A 20,646-nucleotide genomic window follows, 5' to 3' on the forward strand; every position below is an offset into this window, starting at 1 on the left:
TGACCTTGCCAAAGTCACGACACCCCACCACCGTATTCTGGCTCAATGCATCCCTGAACACCAACAAAAGCAAAAAAAAAAAAAAAAAAAAAAAAAAAAAGAAAGGGGGAGGTGTAGTATGATCCTAGCTCCCGACGGTGAGGAGAGCGCGGGGTCAGATTCGGAGGGCTACTCCAATCTCCATTCATCCCAAGACCAACATCGGCAGATTTCGTGCCACCAAATTTGATTCGTGAGGCGGCATCTCTAAGCAAAGTCATTATTGACGTTTGAAAGCCGTCTGTCGTAAACCAGGTCGTTCCATCCGACAGGTCGATCTTCCCAGTCAACCCTCTCACGGACCTGTGCATTTCTGCCAATTCCCATGCGCAAAGAGCCTTGGGTTTCGGTGCCAGCCATCAACGGGTTGCATCGCGTCCCTTACCCAAATGCGACATGAGCGCGCGCGCGCCTACCCCCAAAAAAGCACACGAGCTGATCAAGAACACACCGGGATGAACTTCAAGGAACAGCTTCACCAGGTGGGCAGTACTCTCCGCATGATCCGGCACGCTGGGCGTTAAAACAGCCAGGGAAACGCTGTATACCAACGGGAAATACCGGCAAGCCGACCTGCGAGCTTCTCGATGAACAGTCGTTAGGAAATGTAGGCCCTTTGAGCCAGCGCAGCAGTCGAGGAAGCCAGGCTCAGTCTTGATCATGTGCTTTTCTCGGCAACATCTTGGAACCACCGGGGAGAATCAGAATCACGTCGAGGCATAGCGTAGTCCTTACCCAAACGGGAAATACATGCGCGGACCAAGCCGTTTCGGAGCACATCCCCGATCCAACGGACCGCGTACAGTACTGCACCTCCCACACCGTTCGATCCCCGATGACCCTTTACCCCAGATAATGCAAATTGCGCCGACTGCAGCCAAGAGGAGAACGCAGCACATCAAGAAGAAGTAGGAAAGCCGGAAGGAGTCGAAAGGGTGGGTTCATTCCCATATCTAACATGGATGCATGAGACGGCGACCAGTGGCATGTATTAGATTTCGGGTAACCTGTTCCGCAGTACGGATATTTTGTACTATGCAGTACTTACAAAAGAGAGAGAGAGAGAGAGAGAGAGAGACAAGACAGGGTCCAGCGTTTATTGGTAATGTTCCCGAGTTCACTTCACGCTTCATGGTGTACACACACCCAATCACAAAACAGACTTACAGTCGGTATGTCTTTCTGCACTACGACCGCATTTTCGCCAGGTCCCGGGTTGCGCAGCGTGGGGAGGTGTCAGAATCCTTCCAGCAGCGCGCGCCGTTGAGAAGTCTCACATGCTTGCCAAGCAGTTCCCTTCAAGCGTATTTAATTTTTATTTTATTTCCATCCCCATGGACAACGCCATAGGCGAATGTCGACCATGCTGGCACACCCACCCACGAGACCGTCGCCTCGGCGTCAGCCAGCAATAGCATCGACAATAGGAAGCTAGACTGCTGGCGGCGGCGTCCAGAGAGGTTGGCATTGGTCATGCAGGGTATTTATGGATGCGGAGAACCGGGAATGGAGTGTTGAAGGCATGCGTGGTTCCTGAAGCCTCTAGTGTTGGCAACCGTGGCATAATTTGCGAGGCATTACTGGCATAGGCGACTGGATTTCGAATATATTAACATAGTCTTGGTCCCATCCACGCCATGTTGATTAACTGCTGAAGAAGGCTTGTTGAGCGTACGAACGGATAGACGCAAAACGTAGCAGGGCGCTTAAAAGCAGCAACATCCACACGCCGGCCCAATACCAATCGTTTGGTCAGCCGACACTCGAGCCACATCTGGAGCCCATTCCAGAGAAGAAAAGAAAAAAAAAAAAGGAAAAGAAAGGGAGGACCGGACGAAGCTGATTGCCTTTTTGGGGGTATACCAGCGGGCCAAGCTGGTGATGAGCGAGCTCATCAAGCAAGCGGCAAACTGGTCTGCAGGTAGGCGGCAACTGGGTGGGCACAAGCTGATCTTGGGTTCCGATTTCTGATGTCCCGTCATCAGCCGACCTCTAAGCTCTAGACGGCAACTTCGTCCAACTTCTAGACCGTTTGCTACGTAGCGGGCGTAGGACGTGCAAGGCAAGGTTCCCAAGACAAGAGAGGAGGAGCAACAGCAACAGCAACTGCAGCTGCAGAGTGAGGCAAGAAGCAAGCAGGGCCGAAGACCATCCTGCACGTCAGGGCAAAGGAGCCTCAAGGCAGACTGACACCTGTTGCCACAAAAGTGTGACAGGCCAGCCACTGCATGATTGCTTGTTCTCGGCATCGCGGCGCATCGAAGGGAAGACGAGAGGTTGACTTAGGATAAGGTGCCGGGGTCAGCCGATTCTTTCAAGCTTCTATCTTGGGAGTTGCCCATGAATCTGTCTTGAGTTCTGCCCTCTCAATTCGCGTACTTTCTTTGCACAGTTTGCCTCGAACGACCTCGCCTCGTGTTACCAGGTCTCTAGGTCTCCGTTCTCCCGGTACCGTGGATTGGATGGCCGTGCTGCAGTGGCCACTTGCGCCAGACTTCGAAATCGACGGCGAAATCGAGGTTCCGGCCGTGGTGTTCAGCACTGTGCCTGTTGGGCTGGACATCGACTTGAACAGCAAGTCCAATCTTGAAACGGGAGTTGTTGACGACATTAACGTCGGGCTCAACAACGCGGCAGTGGACGCAGACGCGGAAGCGGAAGCAGAAGCAGGCCAGGGTGCTGACACGGCCGAATCCTGGCTTCTGACAGAGACGACGACTTACAGCAGCGGCGACGGCGACGGCTTGGACGAAGCCCAGCTGCAGCAACACCAGCGGCAGCGTCGACAACAGCAGCAGCAGCAACAACAACAACACGAGGCCGCTCCGGCGCCAGCAGCAAGCAGAGAAGGCAAGCACAGCGGTGCTGCGCCATCTTCTCCCGCACTCGCACCTGCAACTCCTGCGCCTGCACTTGCACTTGCACCTGCGCTTTTCCCTCCGTCATCGTCTCCTTCTTCTGCGTCGGCGCCGCCTGCACGTACGCCTGCACCTGCACTCGCACCCCTGCCTGTATCCTTTTACAAGTACGCTGCTGCTTCTGCAGTCGCCGTTGCGCCTCCTCTTCCACACCCCGCGCTTGTGTTTGCGCCTGAGCCGGACCAGGACAAGCACAAAGACAAAACCAAAGACCAAAACGACAACGACGACGACAACGGCAGCGCTGATCCCTCGGCGGCAGACCCGCTCGTCTCCTTATTACAACTGGACCCTTTGATAAGCACTGCTCCTGTTGGTCTTGCTGGGTCGTCGTCGGCAGACTGGCACATTCCGAACCCCAACTCAGATCTCAGCACCAGCACCAGCACCAGCAACAGCACCAGTTCCTGTTCCATCCACCCAGAAGAAACAGCTTTGCCTGCACCCCCCCTCCATTCGCATCCGCACCCGCACCCGCACCCGCACCCGCATCTGCTGCACCACCACAACCAGTCCCGGCTGTACCAAAACCAACTGCGCCAGCACCATCCAGGTCTGCTCCAGAACCATCTCCCGCAACGTCCACGCCATTACGCCCACCAGCTCCAACTCCAGAACCACCACTACCCGTACCCAGCCCAACACCATTACCATCGCCCACCACAACCACTCCCCGTTCACGTCCAGCACCGCCAGTCATCCCAGCTCCAGCCCCAGCCCCAATCCCAGTTCAAGTTCCAGCACCAGGCCCTCGAGGCCCTCCGACTTCCGTCTACGCCGACACACCCAGTGCCTCTGCTCCAACCTGCAGACCCTGCTGCGCCTGGGCCACTGCAGTTGCCAGGCCCAGTGCCAGAAGCAGAGCGAGCGGCGCTGCTGCCACTCCTATTCCCTCCCGGGCCTCCAGCTCCAGCTCCAGCTCCAGCATCCGCCTTTGCTCCTATTACTAGTCGACCAGCGAAATTCGTCGACGAACTTCTTCACAACTCTCCCGACCCCGTCGCATCGCCCGCCAACAGGTCGCCAGACCAGGACGAGTCAATCATGGACGTCGACATGTCCTCCGCAGACCTTGCGGCCCAAAATCTTCAACGGCCGCAGCAGTCAACCCCCCAGAAATCCGACTCGCCATCCCAGGCGGGGGGAACTTCTAATGTCGCCAACACAAGCCCCAATCCCCAATCTGGGACCTCTGCCTCTGCCTCTGCCTCTGCCTCTGCCTCTGCCTCTGCCTCGGCTGCCGCCGCCGCCGCCGCTGCCGCCGCCGCCAACCACATGAGTTTTCGCAGGTTCGTCCCCAACGTCCAGCATACTCCTTACCATCACGATGACTTGTGAGAAGTCATGAACCAGTGCGTGCTGACATTGCTTCGTTTGGCTTTAGGCAACGAGCCTCTAGAGCATGCGAGGTATGTAGAGTTCCCGCCTTACCTTGCCCAGAGCAGCGCCCGCCATTCCCATGGCCCCTCTGCCCACTTTATGCCGAGGCATCGCTGAGCGCGCCGCGCCGCCGCGTTGCGCTGCAAGATCGATCCCGCACCCGTTCTGATCTTATCCTCGATGCCGGACCATGCTGACCATTGGCCTTTGCATTCATAGACATGCCACGCACGCAAGGTATGATTAGCCTCTGCAAGCGCGACCCCCCTCTCACCTTTCAATCTCGTGTGCCGAGGCTCCCGATATCTAGACCGTCCATATCCAGATGTCCCCCCCACACGCGCCCAACCACAACCCGCCAAGTTTCGTCCTTCTGTGTTGACATTCGATTCAGGTACGATGCGATGCCGCAAGCCTCGGCGTGCCCTGCACGAACTGCGTGGCCTTCCAAATCGAATGTCGCATCCCGACCCCGAAGAGAAAGAAAACTACAAATGCCGGAACAAATAAAGACTCGGACAGGTCTGCTCCAGCTTCACCGCTGCCATCTGCCCCAAGCACTGGGCTAACTGAGCTTCGCTCTAGCGAGAAGGGGGACAATGCCGAGGACCGCTCTCCGCGAGCTGCGAGCACTGCTGCTCCGGGCACCTTTCCGCCGAGAACACCTGCCGTCTATCACACCACCGATGGCACTCCGTCCTCTACATACACCGAGTCACAGGCCCGAAAAGAGGAAATTGATAGCGGCACCTACCTCAACTTGGTCATGAAGCCTAAGTTCACGAGAGCGCCCATCACCGATGCTGGCAGAGTCGCGTATCTGGGAGAGTCATCCAACTTGACATTGCTGGTACACGACCGCCAAGGATCCTCCGACGTGGTTCACTATCCTCTCCCCGAAAATGTCAGGGGCTCAAGAGCCCGCCTCACTGAGCTTGACAACGTGGAAATAGATATCTTACACCAGCGCGGTGCCTTCCTCCTCCCGCCCAGGTCTCTCTGCGACGAGCTCATTGATTCCTACTTTAAATGGGTTCACCCGATTGTGCCCGTCATCAATCGTACTCGCTTCATGAGGCAATACCGCGACCCCAAAAATCCCCCCTCTCTACTTCTACTGCAGGCTGTGCTGCTGGCCGGCTCTCGAGTCTGTACGAATCCGCAATTGATGGATGCCAACGGCTCGACAACCCCTGCCGCGCTTACCTTTTACAAGAGGGCCAAAGCCTTGTACGACGCCAACTATGAAGACGATCGAGTGACCATCGTCCAGTCCTTGCTGCTGATGGGCTGGTATTGGGAAGGCCCCGAAGATGTGACCAAGAACGTCTTTTACTGGAGTCGTGTAGCCACCATTGTTGCCCAGGGATCCGGGATGCACCGCAGCGTGGAGCAGTCACAACTGAGTCGTTCCGACAAGAGATTATGGAAAAGGATCTGGTGGACTCTCTTCACACGCGACAGATCCGTAGCTGTAGCTCTCGGTCGGCCAGTGCATATCAACCTAGACGACTCGGATGTGGAGATGCTTACCGAGGACGATTTCATCGAAGACGAAGGCGACCGGAACAGCGAATACCCTCCAGATCCGATCCATGTCCAATTTTTCATGCAGTACGTCAAGTTATGCGAGATCATGGGCTTGGTGCTATCACAGCAGTACTCCGTTGCTTCCAAAGGACGTCAACGCAACGCCATTGATTTAACGCACAGCGACATGGCCTTGGCAGACTGGCTTCAGAACTGCCCGAAGCTCGTGTACTGGGAGGTTGCTCGGCATCACTTCTGGTCTGCGCTGCTTCACTCCAACTACTACACAACGTTATGTCTGTTACATCGGGCCCACATGCCACCAAACGGTGGAAGCCGATTTCCCGACGATGCTCCTTATCCATCACGGAACATCGCTTTTCAGGCGGCGGCCATGATTACCTCTATCATCGAAAATCTAGCTGCTCACGGCGAGCTACGCTTTTGCCCGGCCTTTGTCGTGTACAGTCTGTTCTCCGCACTCATCATGCACGTTTATCAGATGCGGTCGCCGGTCCCCTCGATCCAACAGGTGACCCAAGACAGGTTACGCACGTGTATGCAAGCACTCAAGGAGGTTTCGCGCGTCTGGTTGGTGGGCAAGATGGTTTATACCCTGTTCGAATCCATCATCGGAAATAAAGTACTGGAAGAACGTCTGCAAAAGGCCGCCGGCAAGAGGCACAGGAAGGCACAACAAACTCTGGCTCAACTCGAGCAACAGCAGCAACGACCCCAAGAAGCGGCGAAGAGAAAGTATGACGATATGGCGATTGACTTTAGCGTCAACACACCGACGCCTCAGGAATCGTACGAGCGATCACGTCCTCAAACGCCCAGCCATATGAAGGGCGACGGATCATCCAACTCCCAAACCATGCCACCACCCACGTCTCCAAATGCTAGACAGAATGCCGACACCTTCATGGGTGGAACATCTTCGAGGCCACAGACGAGGCCGGCGACTCCGTTCAACCCGTCATTCTCAGTCCCAGCAACGCCACCAGATCTATACCTAGTAACGCGCAACTCGCCGAACATTTCGCAATCACTATGGGAGAATTTCCAGCCCGATCAGTTGTTCCCTGATAGCGCCAGCATGCCGGCTTTTCCTCAAATGTCTCCCTCGATTCCAAATCAAGGGGGCATAGACGCTGGGCTCATGGCACAACTTCAAAATCCCAATCTGCAGGGTGGCTTGTCTGGCCAGAACAGTCAATTCCAACAGAGAGCAGCAACGAAGGCAGGGCTAGGCGGAAGCCCTCCGCAAGGGCACAACGTAGTACCGGGATTACAGGGTTTCCAGCAACAACAGCAACAGGGCCATGGGCAGAACAATAGCAATTTGAACAGTAGTTTGTGGACGGCCAACTTTGATGGCTTGATGCCAGATGGGCACAGTCCCAGCGACAGCTGGAGCACAGGATCTGCACAAGGGCAGCCTGTTCCCAATACTCTCAACGTTGAAGACTGGTACGTCGAGCGAGCATGCTGACACAGACAAAGCATGAAGGTTCGTGGACTAATATCTGGCAACAGGTTCCAATTTTTCGGTATTAACAACGGGGACCTAGCGAACATGAATATCGACTTGGGGCTGGGACCTCAGTAGGTCTGGGAAAGATGAGGGACAGGGCCGTTCATAACTGCCCCCTTCATGCCTCTTGGTGAGGGGCAATGGCAAAGACACCGCGTAAGTTGGCGGTACTGGAGTTATGTGTGACGGGCCGATGGGCTTTGGTCGTAGAATAGCTTATCAGGAGCATTGCGCGTTCCTCCATGAGAGAACACAGCCAGGGAAACGGAAGATACCAAGAATAGTGGTACGGCGAGATCTACCTTGTTTGAGAACCGTTCAACGAAGATACACATCTATAACCTGGGTGGAATTGTGGGACGCCCACTCTAGGCCACTGAATGCATGCTCCGGATCTGCCCAGCCTCATATTCAATGAGCTTCAAAACACTTCAGTCTCTGAACTTTGTGAACATGGATAGATCGAGAATTTGTCTAGTCGGCGTAACTGGACTGTGAGCCGCTCGCCTCCTAACGCACACCTCTCTTTCTCTCTCTTCTGCCTCTAGAAGTCATCGGGTTCAACAGGAAAAAAGCAGGGACAAAAATAGACAAGAAAGAAGAAGCACCCGTTGTCCCAAGTCTAGTATGAAGATGTATAAATCATGTTGGAAGTTCAAAAGAGCTTTAAGACCCCCCTCCTGCTGAGGTTGCCATCGGCAATGAAGGAAGCCCTCTGTTTCCATTGCCCTGTCCCTGTCATGCCCGCTAACGCCTTCCCATGCACAGTCTTATCTCGATGAAGTAAAAGAACACGACGGCCAGCTCATTCCACCCCACGCACCATCGTCGTCGTCGTTGCCGCTGCCGCCTCCACTCCTGCGGCGGCTTCTGGTACCCAAGAAAGATGCTATCAGAGGATTCCATTGGCTGACGGATGGCTTTGTTGTCGATTGTCAATGTCTAATCGGACTTCTTGCCTTTCGCAGCACTCGAGCTGTTGGTTGAACCACGTCCTCTGACAGTCCCACCTCCATCGCTCCTCCCTGTTGAGCCAATTGACATCGGCGTGGCCTCCAGCAGTCCTGTGCTCGTAACACCACCCCCGCCGACAGCCGGGGTTGGCAGCCTCCCGTCATCGCTGTTGGCATCCGTCAACTCTATCAAGTCAAGATCGTCCAGCTGACGGCCCCGGCCCCCTAGCGTGGGCGTCCCGGGAGACTTGGCAAACGCGCCGCGCAGCCATGTCTCCACAGCGGCGGCAGCGCGATCAAGTCCAGAGCCCTGCCGGGAGGCTGCCGCTACATCCTGTCCCTCGTCGAACGGGCTTTCCACAATACCGCTGCTAGACCCAGGCCGAAAACCGAAATGCGCCGTTTCGGATCCCATGACGGAGATGGACGGCAGAGATTCGTCGATGGCGATGCCAGGGAGGTGCTTCTTGGCCCAAGTGTTGAAGTAATCCTTGTCTGGGCCAGGTGCCCGCACATTTCTACCCATAGAGCCGACACCGCCAGGCCGCCTCATCCACGCCGGTCGCGTGTCCGCTGCATCGCTATTCATTCTGCTCCTGGAGGAAGCTGGCGTCGACCTTCCCGGTGTGCTCGGCAGATTTGGCCTGGTGCTCAGGTTGCTTTGTCTACGAGAAGACGGCCTGCCTACTTGTTCAGGGCTCTCTGTGAACCCCGCCGCAAAGCCGGAGGCGTCGAGCGAGTGTCTTGGGGTTGACAATGTTGAGGCAGCAGAGCGGAGACTTTTCTTGCGCCGCGGCGGGAAGTATCCAATCGATCTCCTCGACACACGGGCAATCTCGACCGGGTTTGGATTCGAATCCAATGTCACCCATCGAACGTGCGTCCATGGCGGATCTTCCGGTTCTTCGTTCTTAGCATCCGCCAGTCCATTGGTGGTCGGCAGGCTGAAAAAGTCGACTGGTTGTGAATGATCCGATGTCAGACTATTATATCCGTGACCAATCCTGAGTTCCGGCGTGGGCGCCAGGAGGTCGACTGCTTGACCGTCGTGGGAAGGGGGTTCGCACGGGCGGCCCTTGACTTCGCAGGCGTCTACGGGTATGGCCAGCCATTTGCGGACCTGAATATCCCTGGACCACAGACCATTCGCTTTTCTGAAAGCATCTTCGCGACACCGGTACTTGAGCACTATGCCCGCATAGGTGTCAGTTGGCTGCACGTGATGGATATACACCAACTGATCCTGCACTTCCTCATCCTGTATATTATCCCTGGCGATTTCATCTGAGTTCCTCCTCTTGAACTTGCCCGTCACATCAAGCCCCCCGTTGACGCCTTCGTGACTCTGCAATACGCTCGCTGTTCGTGCAGCCTTGAGAGCGGCCTCCCTCTCTGCTAGAGAACCTGCTGCTATGTCCTGATGACCTGGGCGAGAAGTGGACGGCGGCTCAGGACCCCAGGCTATGGGTGCCTTTCGCGGGGGGGTAGAGTAGTCTCTTTTCAAGGAATTGACACCTCGCCTCCCCTCTCTGTGATCTGACTCGTAGCCGGCATCGTGTACACTCCCACCGGACAAGAGGGACGAAGCCAAGCCCTGAATCGAAGCCCATCCTTGAGACCAAGATGTGTCCAGAAAACTGGCAGTAGACGGGGCAGTGTTATTTCGACGATTCGTGGCGGATGCACTACGAGAGGTTGGTTTGGCAGAGCTGTCCCGGGACAGTTGAGCGGAGGGCATAGGGCTCGGTTCGCGGCTGGTCGGGGACCGAAGAGCAGAAAAGGAAGCCGTCAACCTCTCCATGGGGCCTGCGGGGGAGTCCTCGGCGGTGCTGATAAGGCGGCGATTACGTGGCCGAGCTTCGGCATCGTGACGTGCTGGCAGGAGGGCGGATGAAGACATGTGAGATGCCGACCCAACCGGGTTCAGGGAGTCCGCCATAGTCGAGGAAGGCCGCCCACCTCGTCGGAAAGGTGGTACACAGATTGGAGAGATGGCATCAGCGCGCGGCTTCAATCATCGACGAGGGTCGGTCGCTCACTCGGATGGGCGGCAGGTCGAGGGACAGAACTTCGTTGGCCACGCTCGAAAACCCCTCCCTAACACCAACCTTTCGGAGTACGGTAGGTAGAACGAGGAACGTGAATGGCGAATTGATCGAGGTCGTCAGAACCGGTCGGAGGGAGGATTAAGTTCGATGTCGGAGAGTATGCGGACACGCGCTTGAAAGAGTCTGGGGGGGATCCAGGGCGCACTTCAGGGAGAAATGAGTGCAGCCGGCTAGGAAGTGAGGAATGAGTGGATGAAAAGAAAGATGAGAAAGAGTATTGATGTGCAGCCGCGTTGAGTACCTGCGCAGGTACGGTATCAAGTAGATAACGTAGTAAGTAGTTGCAGACTCGCTGCGAAAGGCAGTTGGGGTAATGGAGGTTAGCTAAGGCACGGGAAAGGGAAGTAGGTACAAGTAAGGTAGGGGACAGACAGACAGAGTCGGGTGTCCAAAGACCTCGGTAAGGTTTGCTACTGCTACTGCTACTGCGTGAGGTAATGTAGACAGATAGGAGCGTGCGCATTGTGTGCCTTTCCTCTGGACCTCACCACCACGCACCCAAGGTGCCTTACGGCTACGTGGACTGGACTGGCTTGGCTTCGCTTTTAGAGACGGGAATTGGATGGGACCGGACTGGGCTGGGCTGGGAGTTTGGGAACGGGACCCTTGGTTGAGACGACGTAACCAAACTCAGGAGCCCTGTCCCATTGCTTAATGATGATTAGCGGTGCTTGCAGCGGGGTGGATTGGATTTGTGGCTGCACTGGAGCCTGGCTGTCACGGCTGTCCTGTCATCCCTCTCCCCCAATTCGCTTCAATGCTGTTTTTGGGACCCGAATCAGCGGCCTGCGGGCTCTAGGTAATTGCTGAGGTGCGAGGTGGGGCTTAGGACAGGTACTTACGGTACCTTACCTTACCTTACGGATAGTGTCGCTACCTACATGCATGGTACACTGTAGAAATGTGGACGGAGATGGCGTGGGAATTCCGACCTCGCGCTCCGCCCCGACATCCCTCCACGTCCCTACGGTGCAGTGTCATGGGCGATGTAGTTCAGCGGCCCCACACATGCGAGTCTGGTGCCGTTCCTGAAGCCCCTGGCACCTGCAGCACCATCGTCTGCACCACCAGCGTGAGGTTGCTACAGATTTCACCAAGGCCAGGCTCAAACCACATCACGTCCGAAAGACAAGGCTGAGTCGAACATCGGTCTGTAACAACCACAGTTGCGACTCAGCTAGAGCCTGCCTGGGGTTCTCGGCTATGACGCGTGGCGATAGCAAGCTACCTTCTCCCCGTGCATAGTACCGACTCTGTTCGACATGCCCATCTGTATCGAATGCCGGCACCCGGTGAAGACACTATGGACCAAATACTCCAATGCCGACGACAAGTCAAGCGGCCACAACATTCGCTTGACCGTTTGTAGGAACTGCGGCCAGTTCTGCGACAAGTACGTGGAGCACGATTTCGTCGTGCTCTTCATCGACCTCGTCTTGATCAAGCCTCAGGTCTACCGCCATTTACTCCACAACACACTGATGAAAGACGACGACCGCTTTGATGTAAGTCTAGATATGAGCCTTTTCCAAAGCCAAAGAGACAGTCGCACTAATCATCCGCTTCGACTCAGTCTTCCATCGTCCGGCTGGGCGTGCTTTTGCTACTCTTCGATGTTTACCTGACTTGGGCCCGCATTGAGAAGCAGACTGGTCCTATGTCGGCCCAAGACGAGGGCGCAAACCTAGGAAGTCTGACGCAGCAGTCAATCGTGTCGCAATACATGTTTTTTCGTACGTTCTTTGTTCCCTTTGCCGATGCGGCTGCTTCCGTAGGAACTAAAGGTTCGCCTAACTAGTCATACTCTGTGCTCTATCGACCGTCGCCTTTCACGTGAGCATCCGCTTCATGACCTCGTCGACACTCTCCCCGCTCAGCATGTTCAATATCTTGCCTCGTTATTCTCGTCCCAATTCCGTATCGACCGCACTCCTTGTCTCTTCCTCGACCAAGCTCTTTCCTATTCTTATGGTTATATGGCAGTATGACGTGCCGGCTGCTGCGCGATCGCTCGGGTGGGCCGTTGTTGCGAACAATGTTGAGGCTCTTCGGATACTTTTGGACTGCGGTTATGGAGTCGCCACGCTGCTGGCCACCACCGGTGCTCTCGCGCGGTGGTCAGTAGGGCGTGGTATTCTCTGGGCTGCCGGGTTGGATGGTGTTGATTCTATCGGGGAGACGAGCATTGCCGCAGATGGTAAGGCTCTCTGGGCTCTGCTTATGTACGTCAGGGAATGGGCGAGCGACTTGGCAGCAGGATAAGAGAAGATAGCAAAGGAGCAATGGCATGGGCAGGAAACCCGCCGTAGCATTTAATACCTGACATAGCGTAAACATGATGTTGCGTCCTCGTGCCCCTTGCTTGTCCGCTGACGCGTCTGATGCTGCACCAGCTTGCGTGCGATCTCCCCGGCACACTTTATCGTCGACCAGAGCTTAGAATACGAGTTCGTCGAAGTGTACGACAGCCGGCCTCTTGACCAACTATAACAGAACCCCAGCCAACCCCTAACGCCAGCCATATGAAATTGTAGTAGTGCGAAGCAGTAATAGTACATCGGTTCCATCGCGGCGCTGTGCCGCCAGCACATCAATCTCATTAGTGGTGCTCGAAGCCCGGTCGGATGTCGCTGCGTCGCGGTTCGATCAGGGGGTTGAGTTGGGCGAGGAACGTGATGGCCCACATGAGATAACAACATGCGAGGGCCAGGAGGAGAGAGGATCTCCAGATGCTGAAGCTAACGTCAGTCACAGTGCAACAAAGGAACGCCAGAGCACTTGTCGGCATCGCAGAGCTTCATGATAGCTTACATTTGGTTTTCGCCCTTTGGAGAAAGGAACCAGGCAGCGGCGGCCATGGCAGCGACGATGACGAGGCCGACGAAAATGCTATACCTGTTGGGCTTGTGTCAGCGTCGCGTCAATAACGGGAAAAGACGGAGGGACATGCCCTTGCGCCATGTTGCTGGTTTTCAGGAAATTCCTCGATGCAGAAAGCAGTAGGCGTCAGGCTTGCGATGGTACAGTGCTGTCGCTTCGTCGATTGATCCAGTGCTGTCGTCGTTCGGTGACGGGAGGCTGAGAGCACGCTATGAGGTTGGGACTGGGCTCCACCGATGCAGCTACACACGCCGTGCATGCACAGTGTAGAAACAGGAGGCGGACATTGAATCACTGTGATCGCCTACCGCATGTCTGCTTAGTCACAAATAACCCCGTCAATACCAGCTAGGTACGAATACTACGTACTCTCAGTCTGTACAGTAAGGCAGCTTATGAAGCGTATTGCATGCGACGACGCCTAACTGACTGTGCCCAGGGGACATGAGCGCTCTGCAACAGTAATGGAATGGCGTAACAAACAAGTATTCGTACCCGTCGTTACATGTTTCTATGTCTATGAGTCGTCGTTTTCATACTTGAGGCCAGCTTCCTTCCTCACTGCACCGTAGATACCTGCCATGTCACCGGAAGGTCCAACGTGTGCCTTGACGATTTCAAGATGCTTGTCAGCAGTCTCGATGTTCTGCAACCGCGTGCCGGCAGCTTTCGCAATAGCCATGGCATGGCGGGCATCTTTTCTCGCCAGGTCCACGGCGAACAGGGGCTCATCTCTCTTATAGTAGTCGCCTTCCAGCATGCGGTTTGTGTACGCCGGGTACGGGCTGCCACCAAACATGGCCTCAACAAACTGCTTCACGTAACCCGTTCCCAGGCCGCTCTTCTCTGCAGCAACATATGTTTCGGCAAGCTGCTCAACCATGCCGAGGATCACGGTATTACCAAGCACCTTCAGAGTCGATGCCTTGCGGTATGGTTCGTCGGCCATGTTGATTTCCCGGGCCGCCATCGCATCGACGTACGGGCGGATCTTCTTGATCGACGATTCCGGGCCTGCAAGAACCAACGTCGCGTTCCCAGCGGCTACCATGGCGGGGGACCCAAAGATGGGCGCGCAGATGAACTCAGCGCCCTTTTCCAAAACCGACTTTGCGACAGCGTCGGTCGTCTCGGGAGCAATGGTTGAGCATTCGACAAATACTTTGCCTTTGATGTCTCCATTAGTAGCAACGGCGAAGACCTCTTCTACAGCCTTGTCATCGGCGATGCAGGAGAAGATGATGTCGGCTTTGTCAATGGCATCAGCGAGAGACTCTGCAACGTCGGACTTGCCCTTTGGCAGACTTTGGCAGAGATCCGTAGCACGTTTCACAGTCCGGTTGTGAATGAGCAGTGGCTTGTCGAGTTGAGCTTGCTCGACGAGATTTCGGCACATGCCCTGGGATGAAAGAATGATCAGTGAGTGTTCTTGTCTGACCAGGTAGGTAATCAAACATGTGGAGATGTGGACAGGCTCACTCACCCTCCCAATGTTGCCAAGGCCGATCCAGAGTAGAGTCCGGGACATTGTGAAAGCTGTCGATGTCAATGGGGAATTACTTGAGAGGTTCAGGGATCAGCCGACGTCGAGTAGAAGAACAAACCTATGTATGAAGGCGGAAGTGCTTGATGTCAATGGATGAACAAGCATTGGTCGATGAAATAAGTAACTTGCCAGCGGCAGTTGGTTCGGGATGTCCGGTCTAATGAAACTGGAGGTGACAACGCGGGCTGATGCACCACCACTCAGTAGGTTGGTCAGGTAGAAGCGGGGTCGGCAAACGCAGAGACACTGGAGCACTGAGGCGCTTTCAAAGTACCTAGCTAGGGCCCCAACCTGGTACATCAACGGAGACCGAGATGATGGCTTTGTTTCCGATGGAACGGGGTTGCGGCAGCTCCCGTCCATGCAGCCAAATCGCTGCGTTGCGGCACAGTAATGTCGACAACCTGCCTCGTTGCCCGTTGCATCTGGTGTAAGTGATTTCATTGCGCGCAGCCCTTCAGGCGATGGACAGTTGAGAGATAGCGGGCCGTCACATGTTGAGTTATTTCGCAGCAGCGCATCGCGGGCGAGTGGAAATGCCGCGACAACCTAAGACTATGCGCCAATTATCCGCTTCTCTCAAGTTGCCATCTACCTCTGTTGCTTGTCCGACTTCTCGCCTCGGTGCTACGGTGATACATTACGGTCGCCGATCGCCGGCTCCGTGATGGGGACCCTGCAGGCCTTATCCGCTTATCAGTCGGGCTTCTGGTAGGTTGATTGACTCACAATGTGGGAAGTCTTTGGTCCTAAGCAGGGTCAGGGCCCAACGTCTTCACCTTCGCTCTTGAGCTTCGTTACCGACTCCTCAAACTGTCTTTCTACACACGCCATCCTTCCGAGCACTGTCCAGAGTGTCATTGATCGTCGCCCGAACAGACCTCGCTCTGAATGGCCGTCTGAAGAGATGGCCGGGCTTTGACCCATTCCCCCCTCTCGACACGCGCTGCTTGTGGAGTCCAACAATAGTGCTCGCGAAACCGGTGTTCAGCTTCCCCTGCGTTTACTCTCAAATCCATAGCCATTGCAGAGCAGATGCTGGCAGCAAGCTGACGACTGGACCTCGTCATTTCATTCCGAAGCTCTGCGGCCCTTTCCCCAAGACGGTGTTCAGGATCTGGCTTAGAAGTTCTTCTCAGCAGCTTTCTACCCTAGCCACCGCAGCAAAGTCACTGGGCAATATGCGTACTCCTGCGCTAAAGCAGGCTGGGCATTTGGTCTCAAGAGTGAGTCTCTATCTGCCCTTGCACGTCGAGTTCCGCTCTTTATTGCGCACCTTCTAACTCGTACTATTAGGCGCCTTTCGCTTTCGATTCATGCTGCCCACCCAACCGCAGACTGTATCACCGTCCAAGGTCGGGTGGCACCCGGCAGGACGAAGCTTTGCAAGTTGCCTTGTCAGCTGTCAGACACTCTTCTAGCTCCAAGGCACGAGAAAAGAAGAGGGCTGAAGATCGGGTATGCCCTCTCAATGATCACTGCGCCATGCAACAACCTCTGACTATTGTTATAGGATTTCATAGTGTCTGTGCTGGAGGCTTCAGCGACTCGCCGTGATGCCAAGGGCTACCTGCAGAAATATGCTCCGCCAGGCGAAAATAACGCCAAGAAGCGCAAGACGGGTGCTTCTCAAGAAACACCAGATCAGACCTACTCTTCTATCAGAGTTGTCAACCAGTCACCGAAGTTCATCCAGGGCGAAGGCACGCCGAAGAAACAGGAATGTGTGCCAGAGGATGAGCCCATCAACCTCGCCATTGTCAAGATGACTCTTCCGCAAGACCTGGACGACCAAACGCTGAGCGCTATCGCCAAGACGTTTTCGCAACTCCGCAAACTTGGACTTGTGAGCGTTATCGTTCTTGACGGAGGATCGCAGTCGTCTCGAAAGATTCTCAGAGAGCAGTCTTGGCGGGTCCAACAAGCTGTGGAGATCTTTGGTGAACCGGGCTCGATCCTGCTAGACCAGTGCGTTGGCGAGGCAGAGAAGCACACGGCTGACACTAAGGGCTTCATGCCTTCTAGCGTCTACGTTCAGTACCCACACATGGTACTTCGAGCTCTTCAGGACAATGCAATTGTGGTCATACCCCCCGTGACAATGGCTACTGACATGAAGAGTATTGATGTGGTGGATGCTGACGAGACCATCGTCGCCCTCACAAAGTACTTCTGTGGACTTCAGTTGAATGCGAGTGAGACCCCCGTGGAATTGCCGAGATCCACCCAGGGTGCGGGAGTCAAGGTGGCCTCTGTCGAAAAGGTCATTATCCTAGATCCTGCGGGGGGGACACCACTCGCGGACGAGCACGATTCATGCCACCGTTACATTAACCTGGAACAAGAATTCGAGGGCATCATGTATGCCCTCACACACCCGTCGGGAACAGAGGCGCGACGGGGAAAGGTGCCCGAGAGTGTGCGGCAACAGCATGCTCGTAACCTGCAACTCGCCAAGAGCGTGCTTGCCATGTTGCCGTCAACGTCGTCGGCTATCATCAGTACACCAGCAGCCGCAGCCAATAAGCCCATCCAAGAATTTACCAGAGTTACGACGCGTAACAGGCAGAACCCTCTGATACATAACCTCTTAACAGACAAGCCTGTTTTCTCCTCATCGCTACCAATCGAAAGAGTCCGCTCAGGAAAAAAAGGCGACGCCGTCTCGGGAGATGCGCATGTGGCCACCCTTATCAAACGGGGGATGCCGTTGACGGTGTATCCCGACCCTACAATCAGCGCCTGGCTGCCTCCTCGACCAGGAGCACCTCGTCTGAGGCTCACAGACACCTGCATAGATCTTCCGCGGCTGGTCTACCTTATCAACGACTCATTCAACAGAGAGTTAGATGTTCAACATTATCTTGACCGCGTCAACGAGAACTTGGCTGGTATCATCATCGCAGGGGAATATGAAGGCGGCGCGATCCTTACATGGGAAAAGCCCTTTGGTATCGACGAGGAAACAGCTTACAAAACAGGACGGCTTGTACCTTACCTCGACAAGTTTGCTGTTCTGAAAAGCCGCCAAGGAAGCGGCGGGGTTGCGGATGTGGTCTTCAACGCCATGGTCCGAGGTTGCTTTCCTGAAGGAGTATGTTGGCGTAGCCGACAGGATAATCCGGTGAACAAGTGGTATTTTGAGCGGTCTCTTGGAACATGGAAGCTCAGGGATACCAACTGGACCATGTTCTGGACAACACCGCATCTACCACTCAGCGATCCCAAGCTGCTAGACTACGAGAATGTCTGCCGTAACATTGAACCGTCCTGGGCAGATTCAAAACCACCAGACTAAGACTTGAGGGGGGCGTTTCCGGCGTTGAGCCATGCGCATAGATTTTGATGATAGACTTGTGGCGTTTTAAGGACAGGAAAAGCAGGAATCAATAAAAGGGTCAATGAAAGGGCCAATTTGCTCATGATATTTCATTGAGAACCACATTGTTGGTCGGCTCGAGCGAACAGACCATTCCAGCGGGAGGTGGTTGTCAGGGTGCAACGTGATTGAACCTCAACCCGTTTGAGATATCGGGCGACTCTTCAGCATTCTTGGGTGCGTGGGAAAGGCACCACAACCCCAGGGGGAGAATGACGATCACCCACCTACACAGCTTCCTGAATTGAGAGTGAGCATTGAAGCGTAAAAATACAGGTTGCTGTGCCCGTGCATGCACAATTCTGTATGACTGAGCAGCACGAATCAGAAACACTGAACTGTCCAGTTGCTCTGCCGATCCATCTGTCACGTGTCTAGCGCGACTCTTAGCGTTCCCTGGCGCTGGTCCAGGGGAAAATGGATGGCCTGTGACAGCATGCTACCTTAGGTAGAAGTGAACGTTGCTGTGCTGCTAATTTAAGGTACCTGCCTACCTTACGGGATACTTGTCTACCTCAAGCTGATAGGCACGAGGCCAAACTTCATCAACCACAACCGCTGTCGTCGCTGCCAACGTCACCTTGCAAAGACAGTATTACGCACCGACTTTGAACTCCCATTCTAGATTCGCATTTCTCTCTCCAGACGCTGCCCAAAATTACCGCAACGATGGATTTCAAGAACCTCGGAAAGAACTTTACGTACGCCTTTGTCGCGCACCTGGCTCACGTATCGAGGGGGGCATCTCCAGGCTGACGAATAGTGCGCAAACCAGCTCCTTCGGGGCTTCAATCACCCCCTTTGCCTCCCGTACCTTCCAATACACCAAGGAGCAGCTCGGCCAAGCCGAGGATAAGGTCAGTAGCTGCTTGCCAACCCAGCTACCTCGTCATTACCCCGAGCGAAGGCTGATCGATATCTACCGTGACAGACCCAGCTTCCTCCTGACTACATCGATCTCGAGAAGAGAGTCGACGCCCTCAAGCAGGTCCACCAGAAGATGCTGGCTGTGACGTGAGTGCTATCCAACCATTGCAACCGCATCAGGGTCGGCGTCCTTGCCCACTAACACGGCGTCTGGACAGCTCACAATACTCGAACGAAGCCTACGACTACCCGCCCAACATCAAGGAGACATTCCAGGATCTCGGCCGCACCGTTAGCGAGAAGGTCACTCTTCTGTCTTCCGCAAGCTCTCCTGCCGAGGCCCAGGCCGCTCTGACAGCACCTCCCTCCGCGAAGCCCCAGCCCAAGACTTTCAACCATGCCATCGCCCGTGCCAGTCTGGCTAGCAGTCAGGTCCTCCACCAGCAGCACACCGGCGCCGGAGAGGACCCTCTGGCTACGGCTCTGGAGAAGTATGCACTGTCAATGGAGCGTGTTGGTGAGGCTCGCATGGCCCAGGACGCCCAGATTCAAAGCCGATTCCTTGCTGGCTGGAACACCACCCTGAACACCAACTTGATGTTCGCCACGCGTGCTCGCAAGAATGTCGAGAACTCGCGACTGACTCTCGACGCTGCCAAGGCACGCGCTCACGGCACCACCTGGAAGCTCGGTCCTGGATCCCCACGCGCGGAGGAGGGCCAGCCTCAGGAGCTGAGCCCCGAGGCCCAAGAGGAGATTGAGAAGGCCGAGGACGAGTTCGTCACACAGACTGAGGAGGCTGTCGGTGTCATGAAGAACGTTCGTTTAATGACTTGTTGCATCTCACTGGAGTATTGCTGATCATGCCATCAGGTCCTTGACACCCCGGAGCCCCTCCGCAACCTCGCCGATCTCATCGCTGCTCAGATTGAGTATCACAAGAAGGCCTACGAGGTCCTGAGCGAGCTTGCCCCTATCGTGGACGGCCTGCAGGTCGAGCAGGAGGTTGGTCGCGCCGCAAACTTCGACGTATAACGAGCCCCCAACCGTACTGACGCCCGTCGCTTTAGGCCAGCTACCGCAAGAGCCGCGAGAGCGCCTCCTAGGAAGCCTATAGGTTTTAGTGTCTTTGAATGTTACCACACTCTTAGTGATGGCAATTTCTGCTCCCCAGGAGCCTGTCGGCGTTTCTGAAGCTTCTCGGCCCGGGCAACACGGAATCGCTCTGAGACGAAGGCGGAGGCCCGTTTCCTCTTTTTCCCCCTTGTTGTGGTCAATTTGACTCGAGCCTCCCTTGCTGTTATACACCACAACACCACATTATGTATTGGAACGGCATATTGCCGCTCCAAAGTCCCATTACCGCCTGGGATAATCCATTTCAAGCCTGATGCCCGCAAGTTAGGAGATAGAGCATCCCATATGACCCATGCTAGATGGGTGTTTCCCATTGCGCTGATAGAAATTCACAACTGTTGTGCATGATATATCCCCACCTGATTAGGACAT

General features: G+C 55.2%; 6 protein-coding genes across 6 annotated transcripts; 4 read left to right on the forward strand and 2 right to left on the reverse strand.

Annotated features, from left to right (window-relative positions):
• Positions 1 to 2,501: 2,501 nt before the first annotated feature.
• Positions 2,502 to 7,479, forward strand: CGGC5_v003777 (Cutinase transcription factor 1 alpha; the record flags this gene model as incomplete). The annotated part of the gene is made up of 6 exons (XM_032027052.2): positions 2,502 to 4,246; positions 4,342 to 4,366; positions 4,557 to 4,574; positions 4,732 to 4,859; positions 4,923 to 7,340; positions 7,407 to 7,479. 6 exons carry the CDS (start codon positions 2,502 to 2,504, stop codon positions 7,477 to 7,479), a joined length of 4,407 nt encoding a protein of 1,468 aa, XP_031876550.2.
• Positions 7,480 to 8,346: 867 nt separating this feature from the next.
• Positions 8,347 to 10,296, reverse strand: CGGC5_v003778 (Uncharacterized protein; the record flags this gene model as incomplete). The annotated part of the gene is made up of 1 exon (XM_032027053.1): positions 8,347 to 10,296. The coding sequence occupies one exon, from the start codon at positions 10,294 to 10,296 to the stop codon at positions 8,347 to 8,349; it is 1,950 nt and encodes a 649-aa protein (XP_031876551.1).
• A 1,431-nt stretch (positions 10,297 to 11,727) lies between these two features.
• arv1 lies at positions 11,728 to 12,727 on the forward strand (the record flags this gene model as incomplete). The annotated part of the gene is made up of 3 exons (XM_032027054.1): positions 11,728 to 11,970; positions 12,039 to 12,198; positions 12,264 to 12,727. 3 exons carry the CDS (start codon positions 11,728 to 11,730, stop codon positions 12,725 to 12,727), a joined length of 867 nt encoding a protein of 288 aa, XP_031876548.1.
• Positions 12,728 to 13,064: 337 nt separating this feature from the next.
• Positions 13,065 to 14,873, reverse strand: yfjR-0 (putative oxidoreductase YfjR; the record flags this gene model as incomplete). Its single annotated transcript, XM_066151182.1, has 4 exons — positions 13,065 to 13,197; positions 13,277 to 13,360; positions 13,885 to 14,744; positions 14,829 to 14,873. 4 exons carry the CDS (start codon positions 14,871 to 14,873, stop codon positions 13,065 to 13,067), a joined length of 1,122 nt encoding a protein of 373 aa, XP_066009478.1.
• A 1,199-nt stretch (positions 14,874 to 16,072) lies between these two features.
• Positions 16,073 to 18,189, forward strand: CGGC5_v003781 (Amino-acid acetyltransferase; the record flags this gene model as incomplete). Its single annotated transcript, XM_032027057.1, has 3 exons — positions 16,073 to 16,117; positions 16,188 to 16,349; positions 16,405 to 18,189. 3 exons carry the CDS (start codon positions 16,073 to 16,075, stop codon positions 18,187 to 18,189), a joined length of 1,992 nt encoding a protein of 663 aa, XP_031876554.1.
• Positions 18,190 to 18,939: 750 nt separating this feature from the next.
• Positions 18,940 to 20,243, forward strand: GVP36 (the record flags this gene model as incomplete). The annotated part of the gene is made up of 6 exons (XM_032027058.1): positions 18,940 to 18,971; positions 19,046 to 19,127; positions 19,202 to 19,284; positions 19,356 to 19,956; positions 20,011 to 20,142; positions 20,208 to 20,243. 6 exons carry the CDS (start codon positions 18,940 to 18,942, stop codon positions 20,241 to 20,243), a joined length of 966 nt encoding a protein of 321 aa, XP_031876552.1.
• Positions 20,244 to 20,646: the final 403 nt, after the last annotated feature.

Source organism: Colletotrichum fructicola (genome assembly GCF_000319635.2).
Source record: "Colletotrichum fructicola Nara gc5 chromosome Unknown KSG_Nara_v1_contig02, whole genome shotgun sequence".
In the NCBI taxonomy this organism is placed as follows: Eukaryota; Fungi; Ascomycota; class Sordariomycetes; order Glomerellales; family Glomerellaceae; genus Colletotrichum; species Colletotrichum fructicola.